A 23,336-nucleotide genomic window follows, 5' to 3' on the forward strand; every position below is an offset into this window, starting at 1 on the left:
TTTAAAGAGTCTAGGAATGCAGGTCCTAATGGGATTTTAAAATGACAAATAACTGAAGTAATTTTGAAAACATTTGTCTTTGTAAGATAAAAAGGGAAATTCTTGGGAAAGTTTAGAATTCTGAAACTCTCACACAATAGCTGTAGAAACAAAAATCAACATTTGTTATTTAACAAGAACTCTTAGGCACTGTCTATACATTCAGTCCTGCATTTGGTGCAGTGGAGGCTACAGAGGAACTTAACAACAGTTGTCATTCTCAGAGTTAAGAATACAAGATGCTGTATGATTCAGTGCCCAGATAAGAGTGCGTGTTAATGATCCTAAACTAGGTCAGAGGTGACAGAATGTAGGAAGGGCTGAGATGATATGAGCAGGAATCTCAGGGGCAAGTTTCACTGGACAGTGAAGAATGTGCAGGATTTAATATTACTTCATGTGGCAGCCAGCCTCTGAGATGACCCCGAGTGATTCTTGCCTTTGGGCATTCAAGCCTTTGCTTTGGTTCCTTCCCACATTGAACAAAGCTGACCAATAAGATATGCAGAAATTACAACTTCTGAGGGTAGGTAATAAAGAAATGTTATAGCTTCAATCTTGGTCTCTGTTGAACACTTACTCTGTGGGAAGCCAGCCACCACGTCAAAAGGATGTTCAAACAGTCCATGGAGAGGCTCATTTGAGGAGGTTCTGAGGCTTCCTGCTAACAGTCAACACCAACTCATCAGGCATGTCAGTGAGCCACCATGGAACTAGATCCTCCAGTCCCACTGAAGGCTTTAGATGACTGCATGACTGCAATCCTGGCCAATACCTTGCCTCCGACCTCAAGAGACCCCAAGCCAGAACATCTAGCTAAGCTGCTTCTAATTTCCTGATGCACAGAAACTGGGAGTTAAGTGTTTACTGCTTTAAGACATTGAGTTTTGGGTAATTTGTTGGGCAGCAGCAGATTAAAACATCTTATTAGGTCTTTGTTTTTACCTAAGAATGCACAAAAGTCAAGAAAATGTTGCACGAATATGGAATAAATGATGAAGAGCTATAATCATTTCTCCATCTCTTTTTAACACATGCTAAAATAATATTACAATGAAAATGGAAGTAAACTCTACTCACATAACAACTATGACCATGCAGACGAGTTCATAATCCTTACCTGTCTCTGATCCCAACCAGTCATTTTTGTATAGGTGAATAGCTTAATCCATTACACAAGTATTTCAAAAAAGTCCCTATTTCATTTTACAAATATTTATGGAGATTCTACTATGTGTCACAGGCATGGTGGAAATTAAGTACATGTAATACAGTATAAATTACATAATTATATGGCACAGAACACCAAACAATAGATGAAAAATCTTTTTATCTTCTCTACAATTTCATTTAAAACCAAGACACTTTAATTTTCCCTTTATAAGAAATCACTTTGATTTCATCTAAGGTTAACATGGAATAGTACCACACCTTCCCATTTGGATGTGGGAATTGTAATCGGATGCATAAATGCAGGCAGGGGACATACCTCACATGGATGATGTAGACTTGGATGCCCCTTTCTTGAAGATACATCTTGGAATGGCTGTATTGTGTACGATCCAGTGATCACCACTATAGCATCACCTTAGCGCAGCACCAGGCCTATGAGAAAAAGAGATTCTAACTCTCTCTGCTCCAGAGGGATATAAAGAAATACAAAAGAAGATGGAACAGCTAGTATCATTGATGAAATCTTACAATTAGGAGAGAAAAATTGTTTAAAAATTTCAAGCAGATGATTTCATAATTAAATCTTCTCTAGTTCTTGAAAAGTATGGTTTTTTTTTGAGACAGAGTCTTGCTCTGTCGCCCAGGCTGGAGTGCAGTGGTGCGATCTCGGCTCACTGCAACCTCCGCCTCCTAGGTTCAAGTGATTCTCCCACCTCAGCCTCCTGAGTAGCTGGGACTACAGGCATGCGCCACCACACCCAGCTAATTTTTGTATTTTTAGTAGAGATGGGGTTTCATCGCGTTGGTCAGGCTGGTTCGACTCCTGAGCCACCCATCTCAGCCTCCCAAAGTGCTGGGATTACATGTGTGAGCCACTGTGCCCGGCCTTTTGTTTTGTTTTAAGCAGAGGTCCATTATAATAATTTAACAAATTTCACTTGAGGGAGTAAGACCCTGTCTCGGAAAAATAAAAATAAAGTAATAATAAAGAAAGAGGAGTCAAAGGCCTTCCAAGTTTCATGTACTACTTGACCTCACAGCTAGATTTCTAGAATTATCACTGGAAGAAAAAGGATGTCACCATGATCTTGAACATCACTACCTTGGACAGGCTGATGAATAAAGAACAAATAGGCCGGATGTGGTGGCTCACATCTGTAATCCCAGCACTTTGGGAGGCCAAGGTGGGTGCATCACCTGAGGTTAGGAGTTCGAGACCAGCCTGGCCAACATGGAAAAACCCCGTCTCTATTAAAAATATAAAAATTAGCCAGGCATGGTGGGACAAGCCTGTAGTCCTGGCTACTCAGGGGGCTAAGATGGGAGAATCACTTGAACCCAGGAGGCAGAGGTTGCAGTGAGCCAAGATCATGCCACTGTACTCCAGCCTAGGTGACAGAGTGAGAGTCTGTCTCAAAAAAAAAAAAAAAAGAAGAACAAAAGAACAAATGATCCAAATCCCCCAGAATATACCATCACTAAACAGTTTCAGTTGAAATCTTGTCCCCAGTGGGTTAAACATCATTAAGATATTGACCCTATCAAGAACTGGCTCCTTAATTTGTGAGGCCTAGTGTAAAATGAAAACCAGTGACTCCTTGTTCTCAAATTAGTAAGAATTTAAAGATGGCAACACCAGAGCATTAAATCAAGCACAGAGTTCTTCTAAGCATGTGGTCTCATAGTATTGCATAGACTACATGCCCGTGAAGATGGCTCTGGCTCTATTAAAGAACACAGAAGTCAGAACTTTCAACTTATACAGAAAAGAGAACGGTTTAAAAATGTCAAGTGACATATTTTTAATGGGAAAATATTTTTACCAGAGACTATAAAGCAGTTGCTGATTTAATTATACTCAAATGAATCACAGTTGAGGACTAGAATCTTAACTAGTGAACAACTGCTTCTCATGTCCATGATTGAATAGTTTTTAAAACCATTTTCTGAAAAGTTTCTTAAAACCTACTGGCAACAATTGAAGGGACCCAGGGGAGGTCCTGGATATTAGGATGGTAATGTGACCTAGATTCACGTCTTTTATTCTTTTTGGTAGAGGGCATCTAAAGTCACATTCTATGTTAAAAGAAATGTTCCCCAACGAAGGACTGAACATCACAGAGATTCGGGGCTTGGAAGTGGGCGCACTACCATGCAGATCTGTATTATTTCCCTTTGGGGAAGAGAGTGAACATGTTTTTGGCTGTAAATGAGATAGCTGTGCTATGTTTTGTGTTTATTTTAATAAAATAGTTTTTAAAAATATGAAATATTTTAAATACTGAAGTATAGACTCTATAAAGAATATTGGCCACCTCTGGGCCCTAAAGAAATAAAATATTAAAAATTTAATGGAAACTCCTCCCTTTCCCTGAATGTAACTGCCATTCCGATTTTTCTATATATCATTCCCCTGCATTTTAAGCTTATATGCATCTATTCCTAACATACTGTCTTTTAAACACGAAATATAAATGATACCATACTTTACCTATCCGTCTGCAATCTGTTTTGGTCATTTAACCGTGCATTTTTCAGATGTATCCATGTTGTTACATACCGTTCTCCTTCATCACTGTTGTTTTCAGGGTTTGCAAAAGCATTTCCTTAGATCCAGCCTCCTGAGCGTGGCCCCAGCGGTGGCCAAGCGTCTGCCCATGTGGTGTGAAGGGTAAGTGGAACGGGAAGAGGATTTTGGTAGCTCTCCTTCATTGCCTGGAATTCCAGTTCTAGAATTCTAAATTCGAACTTGATCTTCCAGGCTGTTAGAAAGATATGTTTACGTTAGGAGGCTAGAACGTATCTCCTTTACTATTTAGCTTGATTTAAAACTTTTAAATACTTAGACATAAAGTATGTGGGCCTCACAAATAGGGTGGTCTGCCCTTACATCCCATTCTTTTTTCAAATTGAATTCCTACAGCAGGAAATTACTGAACTGTGCGCCTACGTGCACCTTCCCTGTGTCAATTCCCATTTCCCTTCCTTTCTCCAATAGTTAGAACTCTAAATTCTAACTTGGTTAATTTCGACGCCAAGCTGGAATGAAGACGCTAGCTGGACGCCAAAAAGCGACGCTGTTGTCACACAAGGCCTCTAACTGGGACGGCTCCCACTGAGCTCCACCCCCCCCCCGCCCCGCCCGCGGCACCCCGGCATTTTGGGACCTGTAGTCTTTGGAGGTGCAGCTGCCTCCACCAAGTCTCCTCCTGCAAGACGCTGCCTTTCGCCCTCGGGACGCCGTGACGTTGCGTTCCTCCCGTCTCTAGCCACCGCCCACTTTCTTCCCCTCTGGGGAAGCTCAGTGCTGGACTTCCGAAGACCTTTTACGACATTGGGTCTCGGAGTCGGTCTCAGCGCCGGGTCCACTTTTCGGCAAAGTGACGTGGACGTCAACAGCAATGGCGGAAGGAGAAGAGGTCCTGCCACTGCCAACGTCGGGCGGCGACGTCTGGTGAGTGAAAACCGGGGCTTATTCCCAGTGCCCCTTTATTTTTGCTTCTCACCATCTTGCCCGTCCCCGAGGCGCCGTCTGGCGTCGGCATGGAACCGAGAGGCTGGTCTTGGGCGAAGTCCGATGCCCTGCCCCGCCCCCTCTGCCTGCGGGTGCCTCCAGCCTGCCTGGTTCCGCCCAAGGGGCCAGGGCGGGACTCCCCGAGAGACGGGGGTCATCCAGGTGCTGGGCCTCAGAACGGTCCTCCCGTGTCGTCCAACAGTCTCCAAAGTGTGTTGGAGAGGGTGGCTTCAGGGCTGGCTTTGGCCGGAGTCCCTGCTGTGGGAGTTGGAGTAGGCTGAAGACAGAAGTTTGTTGGATGCAGATCTGAGGCACTAAAATACAATTTGAAGAAAAGACAAAATGACCACTGCAGCCTTTGCCTGGGGGTTCAGAGGTTGAGCGATACACCCAAGGAGGATCCCTTCCACGTCGTCGGGATACTTCTTTAAAAAAAATCCTGGCTGTTACCTCGTTTTGCGTTCCAACAGTTTTCATCATGCATCTCTTTCACGCAAGTCGTCTTTTCCCCTGCTACATTTCTCTCAGCTCGATTTCTGAGCTTTGGATGCAATGTGGGACTTTGCTCTTGCTGAACCCAAGCGTTTGCATGCTTACCTGATTTATACTCGGGATTGTGGGGGAGAACCGTCAATAATTTTTTGGTAAACTGCTCACCCAGTGTTAATCTTTGGGAAACGCTTCTTCTTTTGAAATAGTTGATCTTCACAACACACTGTTATGTTGTAAAACATCATTTTTTAAAAAGGGAACCTTTAGAGGCTTGTCTAAGTTTTACAATTGATCTAAGTGTATTGGCCACATTTATTAGTTTTGGATTTGCTTGTTCATTATATGTGTACAGCTCTTGGGCACTCTAAAAATAATTCAGGACATTCATAGACATTGGCTTTAATCCTAGAGGAAAATAATGGATATTGTTGAAAGGGTTAGATAATTAGTAATTGAGAAATTCAGTTCTCCATTAGCAGACATCAAACATTACCTTAGTGTATGGGCTCTCCAAGGTGTCAAGGAAAACTTCATGATGATCTAGACGTAGTTTTTTTCTTCAACTTGCTTGTGTTGGAGTTTGGGAGGTGTAACAAGGTAAAATTAATCTCATTCTTTGGGAGTGTGATTGTAAGTTTTTCGGGAGGTCGGCGGTGGGGGGGGAGGGGCACAAATCACTTCCAGCTGGAGTCATTGGGGGTGAGCTTCATGAAAGCAGCTGTGTTTCAATTAGGCTTTGAAGAATGAGTAGGATTGAAACCCAGTGCTGTCTAATGGAAGCCACATATTGTAATTTAAAATTCTCTAGTAGCAGCTTTGAAACTAACAAGAAACAGGTGAGATCGGTTTTAATCTAATTATTTAGCATATTTAAACATGTAATCATTCTTTAAAAAAATTAGATAATTTTACATTTTTTTGTGCCAGGTCTTCAAAATCCAATGTGCATTTTATATCTACCTTATGTTTCAATTTGGTCTAACTACATTTCAAATATTAAATACCCACACATGGCTTGTGGCTAATGTATTAGATAGTGCAGAATCAGATTAAGAGATGGAAAAGGCCTCTGAATGGAGTAACAGCATAAGCAAGGGCATAGACAAGAGAAATAATTTGTTTTGAGAGTTAAGAATGAGAACTACCTGGTTGGAGAGAAGTTGCAGAAAAATAGGTCTTTTTGCTTCCGGTATCCTGCAAGAATGGTGGGAGAAAAAAAGAAAAATAGGTCTGGAAAATAGTAAAAAAGTTTTTAGCTAGTTAAAGGAACCTTTTAAGAATCAGTGACAGACATTACAACGCTTTTCAGCAAGTGACCTAGCTGGTTAAAGCCTTAAGTTTGCTGTCTTGGAACAGTGAATTGTTTCATAAACTGGCGGTAATCAGCTCGTTGAGGGCCATGCGGGGAAATGTTTCTATAGTTAAGGTGTCTCTGAGGAGTTCTTAGGTTAGAGGGCTTGCGAGCATGTCTCTGGTTCACAGGGGCAGAGGACATGGAATGAATGTTTTGTAGAGATAGCATTTTTTCTTAGGATTGCTGTGTCTTTGTATTTTTGCTGGTTTTATTTTCATGAGTGGAGGAACCCTGAGATGGTCAGTGATTTCTATTTTCCCTCCATCCTCTTCTAATCTTTTCTCCTTTTTCTCTTTGCATTCTCCTCATCAGCCGCCAGAAGAGGGTTGGAATAAAGTTAGGAAGACTTTGGGATTGGGAACTATAGGTTCAGTAAAGCCTGTGTTCTTAGAGTACTTGGGGAATGGGTTATAGAATGGGGATGCTTTTCTCTTTGTTTTGTTTTGCTTTGCTTTAAAAAACGAGGTCTCATGTTGCCCAGGCTGGCCTCAAAACTCCTGAATAGCTGGGAACTACAGATGTGCCCCATCCATCCGGGTGTTTACCCTCCCTCCCTTCCTCCCTTCCTTCCTGTTGTTTTTCTTTCCCTCACTCCCCCTCTTTCTTTCTTTCTTTCTTTCTTTCTTTCTTTCTTTCTTTCTTTCTTTCTTTCTTTTTTTGGAGTAAATGTTTTTATTTTAACTCTGTCAGATGGAATTTTTTCTAAAATGTATCATATATGTTACTGCCTATCTTATGCCTTACTGCTCGAACTTATCTTAATGACTTGGGTCATTCAGTTTACAAATGTAAGTGTAATTTAAGGATAAAACTAGGTCTCTGTCCTCAAGGAATTTATGGTCTAGATACAGGAGGCATGTTTGAGAACATCGATTACTTTTGTGTTGTTGTAATATGGTGAGACCTCTAGGGCCTTTTTAGACAAATTGTTGCTATGTTAAATGACTCCACACAGCCATCCCTTTTTGAGATTGCTTTTTGTAAGTTTTTCCTATTTTCTTTTTTTGTTGTCAGTGGTATCTCAGTTTGTTCCTAGTCTGTGAAACTAAGTCATTGAACTTGTTAAAATTGTAAATATAATCTTAAAAAGGCTCAGGATGGACCTTGAAGATCTTAAAAGTACGTGGACTCTATGACATCATTTGCTGATTTTCAGTTATGTTCTAGTTCGGTGCTTCTCAAAATTTAAATGTGCTTTAGAGTTATCTGAGGAGCTTGTTAAAATGTTCCCCAGGTAATTGTGATTGTGATTTAGTAGATTTTGGGGTGGAACTTGAGATTCTCTATTTCTGACTAGCTGCTAGGTGACGCCAATTCTGGTGGTTTATGGACCACACTTTAGCAGGGTTCTAGATTATATGTATATCAGAATGAGTAGGTCAGAGGAATTTATATATGTCACATTGTATCACCTTACGTGTTATATTAAAATATGTCAAATTACATGACTTACTGCTCTTGAGATAATGAACTTCTCAAGGGCAGTGGCTGATAAAGGACAGGTGGCTCAGTAAATGTTTGTTGAATAAATGTACACATGAATGAATACAGACTGTCGTATAATTATGTACAATAGCACACTAAGCTGTCATTTCATATGAATTTCCTGACTCCAGTGTTTTTGTGAGCTGTAGAATTGTCTGCTGATATAATGCTTATTCTTTATAGAAAGCCAAAGTAATCAGAAAATGCCTCAGCTCTCAAGCTTTCTGGGTTACAGCCATGTAAGCTCAAAGGGTGTGGTGAAATTCTTGTAAAAATGCTTATAGTTAGTTTGAAGTGATTTGAATTTTATTTTAAAAAATTAACATAAGTTATGAGAAACTGGATTTGTAAAATCAAACAATGTTAAATTGTTACAGTGAAAGATTGGTGATTACCTTTCTTGGTATTGAAGAAACTAGCACTGGATTTGAACATATGTTCTCATTTTCTGACACTTTCTTCCTGAAATAATGTCTAAAGATCTGAAGTCATTATTTAAAAATTGTGTTGGTATAGACTTTAATTATATAACTGTTGATATTGGGAGCTTGTTTAATTCAAAAATGTTACTTAATATTTCAACTTTTAATTAGTGTTTTTTATTGCTAAACTCTTCTTAAATTACTGCTAAACTTTTCTTTAAATTGTAAAAGTATCAGTTCCACAAAGAATCTTCAATTATTGTTAATTTGAGATGTAAATAGGAATTGCTTGAGAATAAGTTATTTTTCAAAGTTTTGTGCACTCTATAAATAGTAGTATCAGTGCTTCCCATTTAATAAGCATTAAAATATGAGGAAATATTTAAATATCATTTAAGAACTAAGTAATTGAAATTTCAGATATTATATAATCAATAAAGAAACATGTTAAATATGAAAGAAAAAGGAACTCTTTGTTTAAGAAAAACATTGGCTACTTGTGGAACCTGCAAGGCTAGATACTACCTTAGAAAAAATGAGAAAATGAACTTCATTTGTTGAATTAGGGGTTATGATGTGACAGTTGTTTGATTTTGTAAACTATAATTAATTAGAGGGCAGGTAAAGATAAGAAATGAAAAAGACTTATTTTATACTATTTACATTAAAGCCTTTAATTATAATTTAAATTTTATAGTTTTTAAAAGTAATTCTTTTTTTTCCTTTTTTTTTTTAATCTGGGACACAGTCTCATTCTGTCGCCCAGGCTGGAGTGCAGTGGCCTGATCTCCGCTCACTGCAACCTCCACCTCCTGGGTTCAAGCAATTCTCCTGCCTCAGCCTCCCACGTAGCTAAGATTATAGGCATGTGTCACCATGCCTGGCTAATTTTTTTTATTTTTAGTAGAGATGGCGTTTCACAGTGTTGGCCAGGCCGGTTCGAACTGCTGACCTCTGGTGATCCACCCTCCTTGCTCTCCCAACGTGTTGGGACTATAGGTGTCAGCTACTATGCCCAGACTGAAAGTAATTCTTAATAATTCACTTCTAGGATTTTGTTTTCCTGTGGATGTTTTAATATTCATGAATTAGAGTTACTAATTGGTTTTGCATGCTAAATAAATGTATTTCAGTGAATTCACTTTTATCTCTATGTAGTCACTGCAGAGAGGGGACAAATGCATTCCTTATGCGAATATAGTAAGCAATTCAGAGCACCCAGTTAAATATACTGCAATATGCAGCCAACTTTTCAGTAGGAGTCTTCTGGATAGATTTGAGAAAATATGCTTGACAAAGCATTTCTGCTGCATAGTGCTGAAATGTGGATTCTGTTAGGTATAAACTAAAGACAGCGCCTTCTTTCATATGTCAAAAAGCAAGATAGAGTTTAGCAAAAACATTCTCAGTTCAGCAAACATTCATTGAATGGTAGTTATATTCAAGCTGCTGTGTAAGCTTTTAGAAAAAATTCGAAACAGTTTTAAAACCAGGAAGGCTCATTGTGGTCCCTTTGTTGGACACTTTAATTTTTCATCATTTTATCTCTAGGAATACTGTGTGAAATAGCATCTGAAGATAACTAAATGCTCATGTTTTTGGAAAGTATAGGCTGTAGCAGTAAAGAATAGGATTAAACAGTTTGAAAAGGGGCAGGGCTTGAAGTGACTTAGTTAGATACAGAGAATTACAGACGGAAAGCAGTTAAGTACCTTCCAGTAAGCTCATAAGATCAAATTCTTTGTAGAGATAAAGTACGTAAGTTAAATGCCACTTGAAAGGAACCTATTTTATGAAATTTAATGTCTGTTTGCTTTAAGGGTCTTTTTCACCTGAGTTAAGAAAATGATGTCTAATTAAGTCATTTGTTTCAAGTCTTCATCTTTTTTCTTGATGCTTAAAGGAGTTTTTTCTTATCCTTTAGCTGACATAGCATTTCATAGTTGGGTGGGAATCTTGTAGCATTTGCTTCTTTTTTATTTTAAAGTAGTTGTTACATAAAACTAGTTGTTATGGTGATATTTAATAATTTTAGCAAGAAGATACAGGTTGAATATATCTTTAGAATACTTGCATTATACTCAACTGGTTGAATATCCTTAATCAAGGGTCTGAAATCCATAATGCTCCAATGAGTATTCCTGTGAGTATCATGTTGGTGCTCAAGAGTTTCAAATTTTGGAGCATTTTGGAGTTGGGATTCTTGGATTTGGAATGCTCAACCTGTATAAGAAAGTACCATACATTTGCATAGAGCATTTATCTATCTATCTGTCTGTCTGTCTGTCTGTCTATCTGTCTATCTGTCTGGTCTCATTTGGATCTTAAAACAGCTCAATGAGAAAGCAAAGTTATTTGTTGGGCTTGGTCGCTCATGCCTGTAATCCCATCACTTGGGGAGGCCAAAGGATTGCTTGGCATCAGGAGTTCAGGACCATCCTGGACAACATAGTGAGGCTTTATCTCCACTAAAAGTGAAAAATAAAAAAAATTAGCCAGGCGTGGTGGCACACACCTGTAGTTCCAGCTACTCAGGAGGTTGAGGCAGAAGGATTGCCTTAACGGGGGAATCAAGGCTGCAGCGAGCTATGATCACTCCACTGTACACTAGCCTAGGTGACACAGCAAGACTCTGTCTCGAAAAATAATTTCCACCTGTTATTTTTCCTTTAAATAGTTTCTAGCCCTTGTTTTGAAGCCCTCTGTGCATCACAAAGTGATGCAAAGGATTTATTCGTCTCATATGTGTGCAATTTGGATACCAGAAATCCTTTATTTTGTGAATTCCGTTTAGATTAACCACCAGCAGGAAATTAAATGAAATCCTCTTTTATTCAAAAAAAAAAATCTTCATTGATGGTTGGAATCCAGGTTAAATAAACCCAATATGTATTTCTTTGCCAAACTCTGATCCCCATTGGCATAGTACCCTTGAGAATTGTCCAGATGTTGCAAAGTGTTGTGACTTCATTTGCTATAGTTGTTTCTTTATAACAATTATGTTTCTGAAATGATAGTTTCAAGACAAGGAATGTTGACTATACTTTTATCATTACACTTTGGATACAGTGGAATTTGTAATAGACATAGGTAATATCTGTCTCTGACTTCTTGCTGTTTTCATGCCATTCTGTGTCTTAGGCAAAAGATATACTCTATTTTGACTTTCCAAATAAACTGCTTTCATGGGGGTAAAAAAACAAGGATGCATTTCTTTGTGTCTTAAAAATACTGAAAAGTCACTTTATATGTATAGAAGGGAACAGTGTTGAGGTTTTTTATTTTGAGAAAGCATGAAAGAAGAAAGGATTTAGAGTACTCGCTGAAGTTGACTGCTCATTAGAGAAATTACTCCTCAGTTTTATAGCCAAATCTTAAAACAAATGCATTGCAACATTACACATGTAGTTATGAAAAACGTTTTTTGTGTATCTTTTTATTTTTTAGTCAACAACTGAGTTTTTTTCTTAGCAGAGAAAGGGGCACCATTGGTACCACTGGTGTAATTTGATCTACATGGATTGTGGATTAAAAATAAATCTAAGATTTAAAACATCTGTTCCATTTGTAGTTAATTTTAGTAGTTGATAGAACAAGATTTCTGTGATCTCTATTTCTTTTGCCTATTGCATACAGTGATAAAATCCTGTAGCTTTTAAATTTGGCTTGTGAAGCCAAGAGGTCTAGATTTAGCACCTTCTTTACTTGGCTTAAGATCCTGATTAAAACACAAATTCTAGAGAAGATTACATTATTTACAAGGGAATCTCCCAAAGCTGTTTTTGTGGATTTGGTCCTAATGCAAAATTTTACTAATGTGTTAAAGCTGTTGAATGGGTATTTTTCCCCTTGGCATATAAATTTATAACTTGTTAAAATGCTGTAACAAGCATGTCTGATTCTGACACAAATCCAGATAACTTCGTGATTTCGCGATTATCAATTTGTATCCAGTTGTCCTCTCACAAGACTTTAACTTGTCAAGGTCTTTTCTGAATATACTGTCATACTATTGAAATACTTGGAAAGTTTTGATGGTTTGAGATTAGTATTTAAAAATAAGTTGCATAAGACATACTGTGGCCGTTGAGCTCCATGCATATCTACTGTACAAGTGAATCTGTAACACAGTTATTCTCTTTCCACTTCTACCAAATGTCATACAGAATATTCAAGAACTAATTAAGGAGTTTTGTTATGGTAGTGTTTTGTAACCAGTGTCCTACCAATAGTAGCAAAATAAGTTCAGACAAAACTTTGGTGCTGATGTTTCATTACCTGGGCATTAAGAAACACCCAGAAATGTGGTGGCACAAATGAAGCCGTGAAACCACAATTCAATACGTGCAGCTTGCCACTGCTTACTCACTGTTCCACAGTTTGCTAGTGCTTATAACTAATTAGCTGTTCACTTTAGAGTTTTAAATAATTGGTCAGAGACTTATACCTGATTAGGATATGTACATGGACAAGCTGGGCTGTCATGGTTTCATCTGTGCTCACAGTGGTTTACATTCTAAACAAATATGAATAAACTGCACCTCAAAAGAGCCATTCACACCTCTGGTCAACAGAATTTAGGTGCTAGGACTTGGATGAGAACGTTGGAATAGCCATCTGGAAGGTAAGCTACATAAAGCATTGACTTTTTTTCTCTGCTGTGTCCCCGGTGCCTCACACAGTGGGTAGCCTGTAGTAGGTGCTCAATACATATGTGTCAAAGGTTTGAATAAAAAAATACTTATGTCAGGGAAGGAAATAATTCAGAGTATGGGTAGGAAAGCAGAGGAAAATCTAAATGAGAATGTATTAAGAAGACAAACTTTGCAGTGTATGTAAACTGGGTGAGAACTGAGAAAGATGACTAATGACTTCTGAGAGCACCTTTAGTAGAGTGATGGAGGTTTTGAGTGAATGAGTGGAGACTGCTGTTTTCAAGGAAGTTGAACTGTAAAGGGAAGGAGAGAGATGACTTTTACAGGGAGGTTATGTATAGGACCCTTCAAGTAAGTAAATGTGAACATTTTAAAGGAAAGGAGATAATCACAGGTTATATTTTTCAATGCTAGAAGTACTTTTAGCAAAGATTTCTGAGTCCATTTTTTTCTCTCTTGGCTCTGTTTAATACTGTTAGCAGACCCACAGGTTTGAAAAATATCCTATGCAATAGAAATAACATATTTAAGATGTTTACATGTCAGGCTTTGGACTTTTATTGATTTCCCAGTAGTGTAGGTTTTGTATTTTTATTTTAAGAAAACAATAATAAATCTTAGGCCCTGCCCACTTTAAGACATGAAATTAATTTTCTTAATGTGGTAATTGGATTTTCTCTGTAATTTCTCTGTACTCTGCATTTAAGTGTAGAGTGATTAGATATATTATAGGCCCTACTTGATCTTTTTTACACTGCTAGTCTTCATTGTTTTTATAATTACAGAAAAGGATTCAATTTTAAGAATTTTGAAGATTAGCGAAGCTCACTTACCTTAGTTGATAGACTGAGAGACTTCATGAATGTAAACCATTTTTTTCCAACCCAGAAAACGTTCCATTAATATCTTAAGTGTTTTAGATTTGGTTAAGAAAGGAAGTGGAGACGATATAGTGAGTGGTCCCTATAGAGTGGTGAGAATCAATGAGGGATGAGAAATGGAAGGGGGTTGGCAAGAGAGGAAGAGAGAGATTTAAGATGAGGGAAAAGTTGTTGCTTTTGTCAAGAATTCTTTCCATAAACTCTGTTGTGAAAAGAACGACCAAAAGTGTGGTAGCTGGATGGAAAGGGAGAATGTGGAGAAATTTTTGTGGTGGGCGTTGCTGTTTCTGCTGGGAGTATTTGAGCATATTGTCTCAGAGGAAAGAGCCAGAAGAAAAAAAGTGGAAGATAGGAGACGAGACGGGGAATAATGGATGACACATGGCTTCTGAAAGATTGCGAGTGAGTGGTGGCGATAAGAGCCAGGTGAAGTTATCAGTCTTAGACTAGAGAAGAGATACTTATTTTCTTCTGTATTCACAGGAGACTTAATGACTGGAATAATAAGTTGCTTATGTTTGTTTGTTTGTTTTTGGAGGGGGCTGAGATCAAAGGGAAGAGAAGCCTGCTGGCCTATATTTTCTCTTTGGAGTCAGAAGTGAAGTCACCTGAGATAAAGTAGCTGGGTAAGGAGTCTGAAGTAAGTGGTGGTTAGGAGATTTTCAGGCACTGTTGTTATATGATAGCATCATAGAGTTGTCTTATTTTCCCAAGAAGTCCACACTGAGTAGAGTATAGGAACAAAGAAGGCAGACTGGTTAGATTAGCCTAATGTTGGGAATTTGCAGCTCTCTGAATGTGACAGAAAAACCAAGGAGTGAAGAAGTCAAGGATGTTGTCAAGAATTTGCTTAAAGTCTTGGGCCATGGAATCAAGACTGAGGACATAAAGTGAGGCCACATGAAGACTCTTCTACCTAATCCATGCCAGTCTTCCATCCTTTACCCTTGTCTCCATCCACTGGGAGTGTGGGGAGGATACTCCCTCAAATGAATTGTTTTCTCCCCTCAAAAATGAACCACATATTTTTATATCTTTTAAATTACTTCCAAGTTTATCATACTGTAAACCTTTAAAATACAGTTTGTTGACAACTGTATATTGAACTTTTTTAGCCTGTTTATACTTCCCATTCCGTATTGGAGAACTAAAACGAAACAGATTAAAGTAGCACACGTGCCACATTGTTTTCTACTTAACGATTCTGTAAAGTATGCTTTCTTAAATAGCAGTTACTTAATACTCTAAGCAAAGAAGTTATATGTTTGAGAACATTCGGTATTTCCTTTTCTATTCTTGCCTTAGTTTGCTAAGGATAATGACCTCCAGAGATGACACAAATAAATGGGAAAACATTCCATCCTCATGGATAGGAAGAATCAATATTGTTAAAGTGACCATACTGCCCAAAGCAATTTGTAGATTCAGTGTGTTTCTCATCAAACTACCATTGACATTATTCACAGAATTAGAGAAAACTATTTTAAAATTCATATGGAACCAAAAAAGCCTGAAAAGCCTAGGCAATCATAAACAAAAAGAACAAAACTGGAGGCATCACACTACCTGATTTAAAACTATAGTACAGGGCTCCAGTAACCAAAACAGCATGGTATGATGCAAGAACAGACACATAGACCAATGGAACAGAATAGAGAACCCAGAAATCAGACTGCACACCTACAACTATCTGACCTTCAATAAACCTGACACAAGCAATGAGGAAAGAATTCCCTATTTTAAAAAATGGTGTGGGGATAACTGGAAAGCCATGTGCAGGAAATTGAAACTGGACCCCTTCCTTACACCAGATAAAAAAATCAACCCAAGATAGAAACCTCAAAACTGTGACAAACCCAGAAGAAAATCCAGGCAGTACCATTCAAAATTATATTTTCAGTATAATTGAGTTTATTTTATATACACACACATGTATGTCTGTACATACACACATATGAACTGAAAAGTAATTCACAAAACGTTAGTGATTTTCTCATGGTAATGAAATTGTGATTGGTGTTTAGTTTTCATTTTTTTATGCATTGGCTAAATTCTCTAAAATGATTGTAATTAAGTCATTTTGAGAAGGTAAGCTATTGTTCAGTAATAATAACAAAGGTAATAGTATTCATAGATTCTGTTTATTGAAGAATTATGTAGCCAAGTATTGCACTGAATGTTTTGTGTTCAAAATCTTATTTAAGCATTAACTGACCCTATAAGATAAACACTGTAATGCTTTTTCCTTTTGTAAGGTCATATGGCTGTTGAAGGGCCACAATGGAAACCGAGATCTGACACTAAAACTCAAATTTTGAATTTTTATAATACATTAAATAGAGTTGATTTTTAAAAATTGTGGTAAAGTATATATAATGTAAAAAGTTTACCATCTTAACCATTTTTCAGTGTATGTTAGTATCAAGTGCATTTACATTGTTTTGCATATAATCTCTAGAACTCGCTTCATCTGGCAGAACTGAAACTTTGTTACCTGCTAAAGAGCTCCCCATTCTCCACTCTCTTTGCTCTGGTAACCTCTATTCTACTTTCTCTGAATTTAACTACTCTAGGTACCTTATTTGGTATTTGCCTTTTTGTGACTGATTTATTTCACTTAACATAATGTTGTCAGGGTTCATCTATGTCATAGCATGTGTCAGAATTTCCTTCCTTTTTGGGTCCATTATACATTAGATATATATAAAATATATATTCTATAATATGTAATTATACATGTAATTAATAAGCAAATATATCTGTTTATATATTGAATATTTGAATATATTTGAATATTATATATTCACTGAGGGATGAATGGATAAAATGGGTGTGTGTATGTACTATATGTCTATATATGAAATTAATAAACATTTGTTTAAATTTTTCAGACCTTTTTAGGAAGAATAAATAATTAATAAACATTTATTAATTTTATGTATAGACATACGGTGCACACACTCATTTTGTTCATTCATCCCTCAGTGAATGGGTATTCAGGTTACTTTCACTTTTGGGCTACTGTGAATAATGCTGCTGTGAACATGTGTATACAAAAGTATCTTTCAGACTCTGCCTTCAGTTCTTTCAGACATATTCCAGCATGTGGAATTGCTGAATTGTATGGAACATTTATTTTTAATTCTTAGTGGAACTGTCATACTGTTTTCCATAGTGGCTGCATCATTTCACATTCCCACTAACTGTACACAAGGGTTCTAGTTTCTCCACATCTTCGTCAACACTTGTTATTTTGTTTTTTGATAGTAGTAGTCATCCTAATGAGTATGATGGGTTCTTTGGTTTGGTTTTATTGCTCTGGTTTTTTTGTTTGTTTGTTGAGACAGGGTCTCGTTCTGTAGCCTGTTTTTTTAGACAGAGTCTCGTTCTGTAGCCCAAGCTGGAGTGCGGTGGTATAATCTTGGCCTTACTGCAGTCTCTGCTTCCCGAGCTCAATTGATCCTCCTGCCTCAGCCTTTCAGGTAGCTGGGACTACAGCCACACATCACTACAACTTGCTAATTTTTTGTACTTTTTGTGGAAATGGGGTTTTTCCACTTTGCCCTGGCTGGTCTCAAACTCCTGGGCTCAAGCCATCCACCCAGAAATGCTGGGATTACAGGTGTGAGCTACTGTACCTGGCCTGGTTTGGGATTGGTTTTTGAATGAGGTTTTAATACACTTGATCTTTAAATTCTTTCATACCTTTTTAGGAAGAATATATAATTAATAAAAAATAATACGTATGTATCATACACTTAACCAGTTGAACTACTGACACTTATGTTCAAAATTAAGATAATTATAATAACCAAAAAGTTGAAACAACTCAAATGCCCATTATGTGATGGATGGATGGATAAGTAAAATATGGTATATTCATATAGAATGGAATCTTATTTGGCAGTGAAAAGTGTGTACTGATATATGCTACATCATGGATAGATGTTGAAATGTTATGCTGAATGAAAGAAACCAGACATAAAGGCCACATATTATATGATTCCATTTATATGAAATATCCTGAATAGGGTGTAGAGACAGAAAGTAAATCAGTGGTTGACAGAGGCTGGGGGCAGGGTGAGAGGTGCTGGTGGGGTGGAATGGCGAGTGACTGCTAATGGGTATGGCGTTTAAGTGTAGAAAGATACTTATTAAAAAAAAATTAGGAGATGAACTAAGTCTCGTTTCTTGTTTTCATGTCCTGTTTGGCGATAGAGTGTGTACATTTAAACAGTTTTCATATATTTTGAAATGATGGAGAAAATAAATTTTTAGAACATGGTTAGGAGAAAACAGAACTTAAAAAAATGTTGAATATCTAGTCATTTTTTCCTAGTGGGAGGTTTTCTGTCACTTTTAAAATTTTAAGAACACAATATATGTAATCCAGTTGCTTTTTAAAATCATAGTTTTATTATGATACAGTATGGTTTATTCAGAAAATTACACAGTTTCTAATAATAATTGAATTTGTTAATCATAGAAGGATTTGGAAATGCATATTACATTTGCTAGTGCTTGAAAATTCATGCTTCCTTCCCCCATACATTGTGCAAATGCTTCCATATGTTCGGAGTTATTCACCATTTGGCTGAAGAAGAAAAACCCAATTCATTTGCTAGCTTGAGTATAAACATTAAACGAATGCCATATAAATCTAGTGACATTGTTCGCCTCATTGTAATTCTGAAGCAACTTGGGCTGCAATGCTTAGATTAGGTGATTTTACCACACAACATCAGGTGAGGGAAAGTTCTGTTATGTTTTACTTAGGTTTTGAAAATATGTTATTGATAGATCATGACAGGAGCCTGTAGTATTATACCAACATATTTTAATAGTTTCAAAGTCACAGAGCCAGGAGGAGGTGAGTTTCTCCTTCCTTCCAACCTCAGAAGCATTGGGTTTAGACTGTCCTGAACTCTCTGAGCAAAGGAGATAGTTTTGCTTATTTTTGTACTTTCGAGAATAAATGGACAAGGCCTGTTCTTTTCTGTTTTAAAACCTCATCTGAATGTCCTGTGTGACTGTACCAGCCTTTCATTTGTAAGGTCAGTGAGAAGCTGCTGATCAAGGAAGACTGAAAGAAATGCAGCCCACCCACTCATACCACGTCAGACATGCGTTTTGCTTTTGTGTGTTAGAATTGTGTTTCTTAAAAGTAGAAACTTGGTTTAGGGGAAGAGGAATTCTGTTTGAGAGCTAAATGCTACAGAATTGTTATCTCTGCTTGATTCTTGATTCTTCTATGAATTATTTACCTTAACAATTTTCAGCTCTTTACTACTTTTATAAGCACATTTATATTGTCGAAGGTCTAGTAAGTGTACCTTTCAATGCCTCATTCAGAAAATAATGTTACTTTTAATTATTTAGTAACTAGTAAATTTTAGTAATTTAGTGATTAGTAAAAATTTAGTAATTATTTGTGAGAAGTATCTTTTACTACCTAAGGCTTTTATAGCATTTTTGGGTCTTCACAGGAGCCCTTGCTCATGGTTCCTTGGGGGCAGCATCAAAGAATCCAGCAGCAGCTATATCAACAGAGATGTGCTTGTACATTATTGTGATTTAAAAAGTACTTTAAGGATTGGGCATTTTGCAGGAAAATATGAGCTTTGTTGTCTGGGATAGTAAGGGATTTGGCAGAATTACTTCAAAAAGAAAAGGATTTTATACTGAAAAGTGAGTAATTCTAATTCTTCATCTGGTAAAATAATTTCTTCAGTAAGTAGTGTTTTTGGTTCCTCATTATTTGACACATTTGACCATTTAAATATGTGGGATTTATTCACCAAAGATGCCACTGCATTTTCTTTGTTTCATGGTTAGTAACAGGCTGCCTTGTACATTTTGGCTAGGAGAAAATATGTAAACCCCAGTTTTTATCAGCTGTACACCTGAACTGTCTCTCAACAGTAGACTTGAAATCTTTTTCTTTACCTTTCCCTTCCAGCACTTTGGTGACCATATAGCAAAAGAACAAAATATTCTTGTGTGATTACTAGTTATCTTCCTGTTCATATGAATTTGTAGTAGCTTTGTCAAGAAACCTTTCAAATTTGATGAGTTCTTTTCTGTTGAATATGATCCGAAATGATTACATTTTCATGTAATTCCTTCCCTTAGTAGAGCAACACTTTATGAAATTTATGCATTTAAACTAATATTCTTAGACACTGTCAGTGGGGAGGTTTTCATTGTCTTATTGAAAACATTAAGAGTGGAAGTAATTTATTTTCTTCAGAACCACAAAAATGAGACAAAAATCCTGATTTCCTGATCCTAGTGAAATTATCTGCCTTTTAGGTTGTTTCAAAGAATATTACAAACTGTCCAGGTATGAAGCTCTTAAAAATTTGTTCAGATTTTTAATGGAGGCTGAGATTGTAAACAATGACTAAAACCTCAGCTTTTGAAAATTCCTAAGGAATTGATAATTTAACTGGTTATTTTCTGGCTAGAAAACAATGCCTTCCTTTGTGAAAGTATTCTTTTAATTATTTTAACTTTATACAAATGAAATTATACTTTTCTCTTTAAACATAGTAGACTGAACAAAACTGCTTGATAAATTACTTGATGATGTGATATTATTATTTTGCTTTAGTATATCACTAGAGCCTTTTTTTCTCTCTAACATTTATTTAACACTTACTGTAAGCTGGGCACTGCTCTAGGCATGATATTGATACAGTCATTTACTAAATAGTCTCAGACTGCAATGTTTTGAATTCTTGGCTGAGTTTAGCATAAATGTTAAGAGCATGAATTCAGGAACCATACTGTTAAAATCTGAATCCACCTCTACTGCTAATATGACATGTGACCATAACCATAATACTGGTAAACACCAAAAAGAATAGTAACTTTTTAATACTGATGAAGTTATTTCTTCAGTTGGCCCCTAAATGTCTACAACCCTTCTTTGCCTCCATTTTTGCCTCCATCTGTACGTGGGGCCAGTGATGTAACCTATCTCATAGGGATTGTTATGAGGATTAAAAAGAACAGCAAAATGTTTGAAATAGTGCCTGACACATTGTTGCTATGTAAAGTGTTAGTCATTACCACTACCAGGAATACTATTATTACTATGACTTCACAGTGCTGTCAGCCATATTGCCCCAATCTTCTCTTTAAATTTCTCTAATCTGGAAAAAGACAACCAAATTGGTTAGAACTAAGTGTGAAATGAGAGTAAATTGACTGTGAAGCCTGAGATTTCCCACCAAGAAAACATGCTGTATATGCCTTGGCGTTACATTTTGGCTGCTGAGAACTTTTTTTTTCTTAGACAAGACTTTACTAGGCCATGCTTATAAATGAATCTTGAATAAGAAAAAGCGTGATGTAAAATTTATTTTAATAAATAGGACTTGTTTTTTTAGGGAAAAAGATCTTGAAGAAGCTCTGGAAGCAGGAGGTTGTGATCTTGAAACTTTGAGAAATATAATTCAAGGAAGACCACTGCCTGCTGAACTAAGGGTCAAAGTTTGGAAGGTAACTAGAAACTGAAATGAATAAAATGTAATCACTGAAGAATAATATTTTTAAAAGTTTATTGTTTCAGCTGTCTTAGTTGCAGAAAACTTTATTATCTTATGAATATGCCACATCTAGAAGATTCATCAAACAGCGGCTTATTAAAATGTGTGTTTCTGTAGTGTTTGGTGTATTTAACAATAATGGTTTAGATTTTAGAACATAATATATACTTTTGTAGCCATTAGAAATGATGTTCACAGGGCCAGGCACGATGGCTCAAGCCTGTAATCCCAGCACTTTGGGAGGCTGAGGCGGGCAGATCACCTGAGGTCAGGAGTTGGAGACCCACCTTGCCAACATGCTGAAACCCCATCTCTACTAAGAAGCTGAGGCAGGAGAATCGTTTGAACCCAGAAGCAGGAGAATCTCTTGAACCCAGGAGGCGAGGCTACAGTGAGCTGAGGTAGTGCCACTGCACGCCAGCCTGAGCAACAAAGTGAGACTCCATCTCAAAACAAACAAACAAAAAGAAGTAGTGTTTATGAAAATTGTTTCATGAAACAAGGTACAATCCGTGAGTAAAATAGGATGTATATTTGCAGATACAGAATGATCATAACAATTGTTAAAAAAAAAAAAAATAAAAGAGAGAGAGATATGCCTCTGGTTGTTGGGGTTATAGGAAATTTTCCCTTTATTTTCCTCATTCAGCTATTCTCCAGTGCGTGGGTATTACAATTTGTAAAAATTTTGAATTAAAATATTGTTATGATTACAAAAGAAATACATGTATTTGTGGAAACATATACAGCATAACAAGTAACCACAAAGGATAAAATAAAAATCTGTTATCTACCATCTATAGGGAAAACATATAAGGGCTTGGTGCTTATTTTTTTACCTTTTTGCCCTATGCACATATATTTAACAGAAATGGAATTAAAACTGTGCATAGAATTCTGAACATTTATTATAGAAACTTAAGCACATGCAAAAGCATAGAGCTTATATAATGAACTCCCAAGTGCCCATAACCCAGCGTTAACTGGTATCAACATTTAGCCAATCTTGTTTGATTAATATGCTCATCCTTTCCTCCCCACCCCACTCACTGCATTATTTTAAAGCAAATCCTTGGTAGTCTACTAATAGTTTAATATGGAAGTCTGAAATACTTAAACGAATGGTAATTCCTGGCCAGATGCAGTGGCTCATACCTGTAATCCCAGCATTTTGGGAGGCCAAGGCGGGTGGATCACCTGAGGTCAGAGGTTTGAGATCAGCTTGGCCAACATGGCGAATCCCCATCTCTATTAAAAATACAAAAATTAGCTGGGCGTGGTGGCACCTGCCTGTAGTCCCAGCTACTTGGGAGGCTAAGGCAGGAGAATTGCTTGAACCTGGGAGGTGGAGGTTGCAGCCAACTGAGATCGTGCCACTGCACTCCAACCTGAGCAACAGAGCGAGGCTCAGTCTCACAAAAAAAAAAAAGGTAATTTCTTAATATCATAAAGTAATTTAGTTGTTTCATACATGTATTTTTATAGGTGATTTGTCTTAATTTGAGTTCTAGTGGCCTACCTGTTGCATTTGAATATGTCACTTAAGATTCTTTAAATTAAGTTTTTTTTACATACTTAAACCTTACAAAACAGCAAAAACATTTTCTCAATTTATTAAGTATTCTTCTGTATAATTTAAAAATATACATGGCACAGATGCACTTTTTCTTTGCCAGTACATTCTGTTGTTTTTACATTAAAAAAAAAACAAAAGATGATTCTTGTATAAATTTAGATAGCTAAATATATAAATATTTTGGGTAATTTA

General features: G+C 37.0%; 1 protein-coding gene and 1 long non-coding RNA gene across 10 annotated transcripts in view; one reads left to right on the forward strand and one right to left on the reverse strand.

Annotated features, from left to right (window-relative positions):
• The window catches only part of LOC105734264 (uncharacterized), a 146,382-nt gene extending 142,094 nt beyond the window's left edge, over positions 1-4,288 (reverse strand). For all 8 annotated transcript variants that reach the window (XR_010341979.1, XR_002477871.2, XR_010341978.1 and 5 more), the window contains exons 1-2: positions 3,773-4,288; positions 1,529-1,644 (exon numbers count right to left, since the gene is read on the reverse strand). This is a non-coding gene — a long non-coding RNA (uncharacterized LOC105734264). The remainder of the gene's footprint in view (positions 1-1,528; positions 1,645-3,772) is intronic.
• Positions 4,289-4,571: 283 nt separating this feature from the next.
• The window catches only part of TBC1D23 (TBC1 domain family member 23), a 59,918-nt gene continuing 41,153 nt past the window's right edge, over positions 4,572-23,336 (forward strand). The window contains exons 1-2 of one of the 2 annotated variants that reach the window (XM_012477010.2): positions 4,572-4,666; positions 21,410-21,521. In XM_012477010.2, coding sequence (XP_012332433.2) covers positions 4,614-4,666; positions 21,410-21,521 — 165 coding nt within the window. In that variant the 5' untranslated portion in view covers positions 4,572-4,613. The remainder of the gene's footprint in view (positions 4,667-21,409; positions 21,522-23,336) is intronic. The other variant, XM_012477000.2, reaches the window with a different exon arrangement.

The sequence above is a fragment of the Aotus nancymaae genome, unplaced genomic scaffold, assembly GCF_030222135.1.
Source record: "Aotus nancymaae isolate 86718 unplaced genomic scaffold, 86718_ANA_hifiasm-v0.15.2.pri h1tg000011l, whole genome shotgun sequence".
NCBI classification, from domain to species: Eukaryota; Metazoa; Chordata; class Mammalia; order Primates; family Aotidae; genus Aotus; species Aotus nancymaae.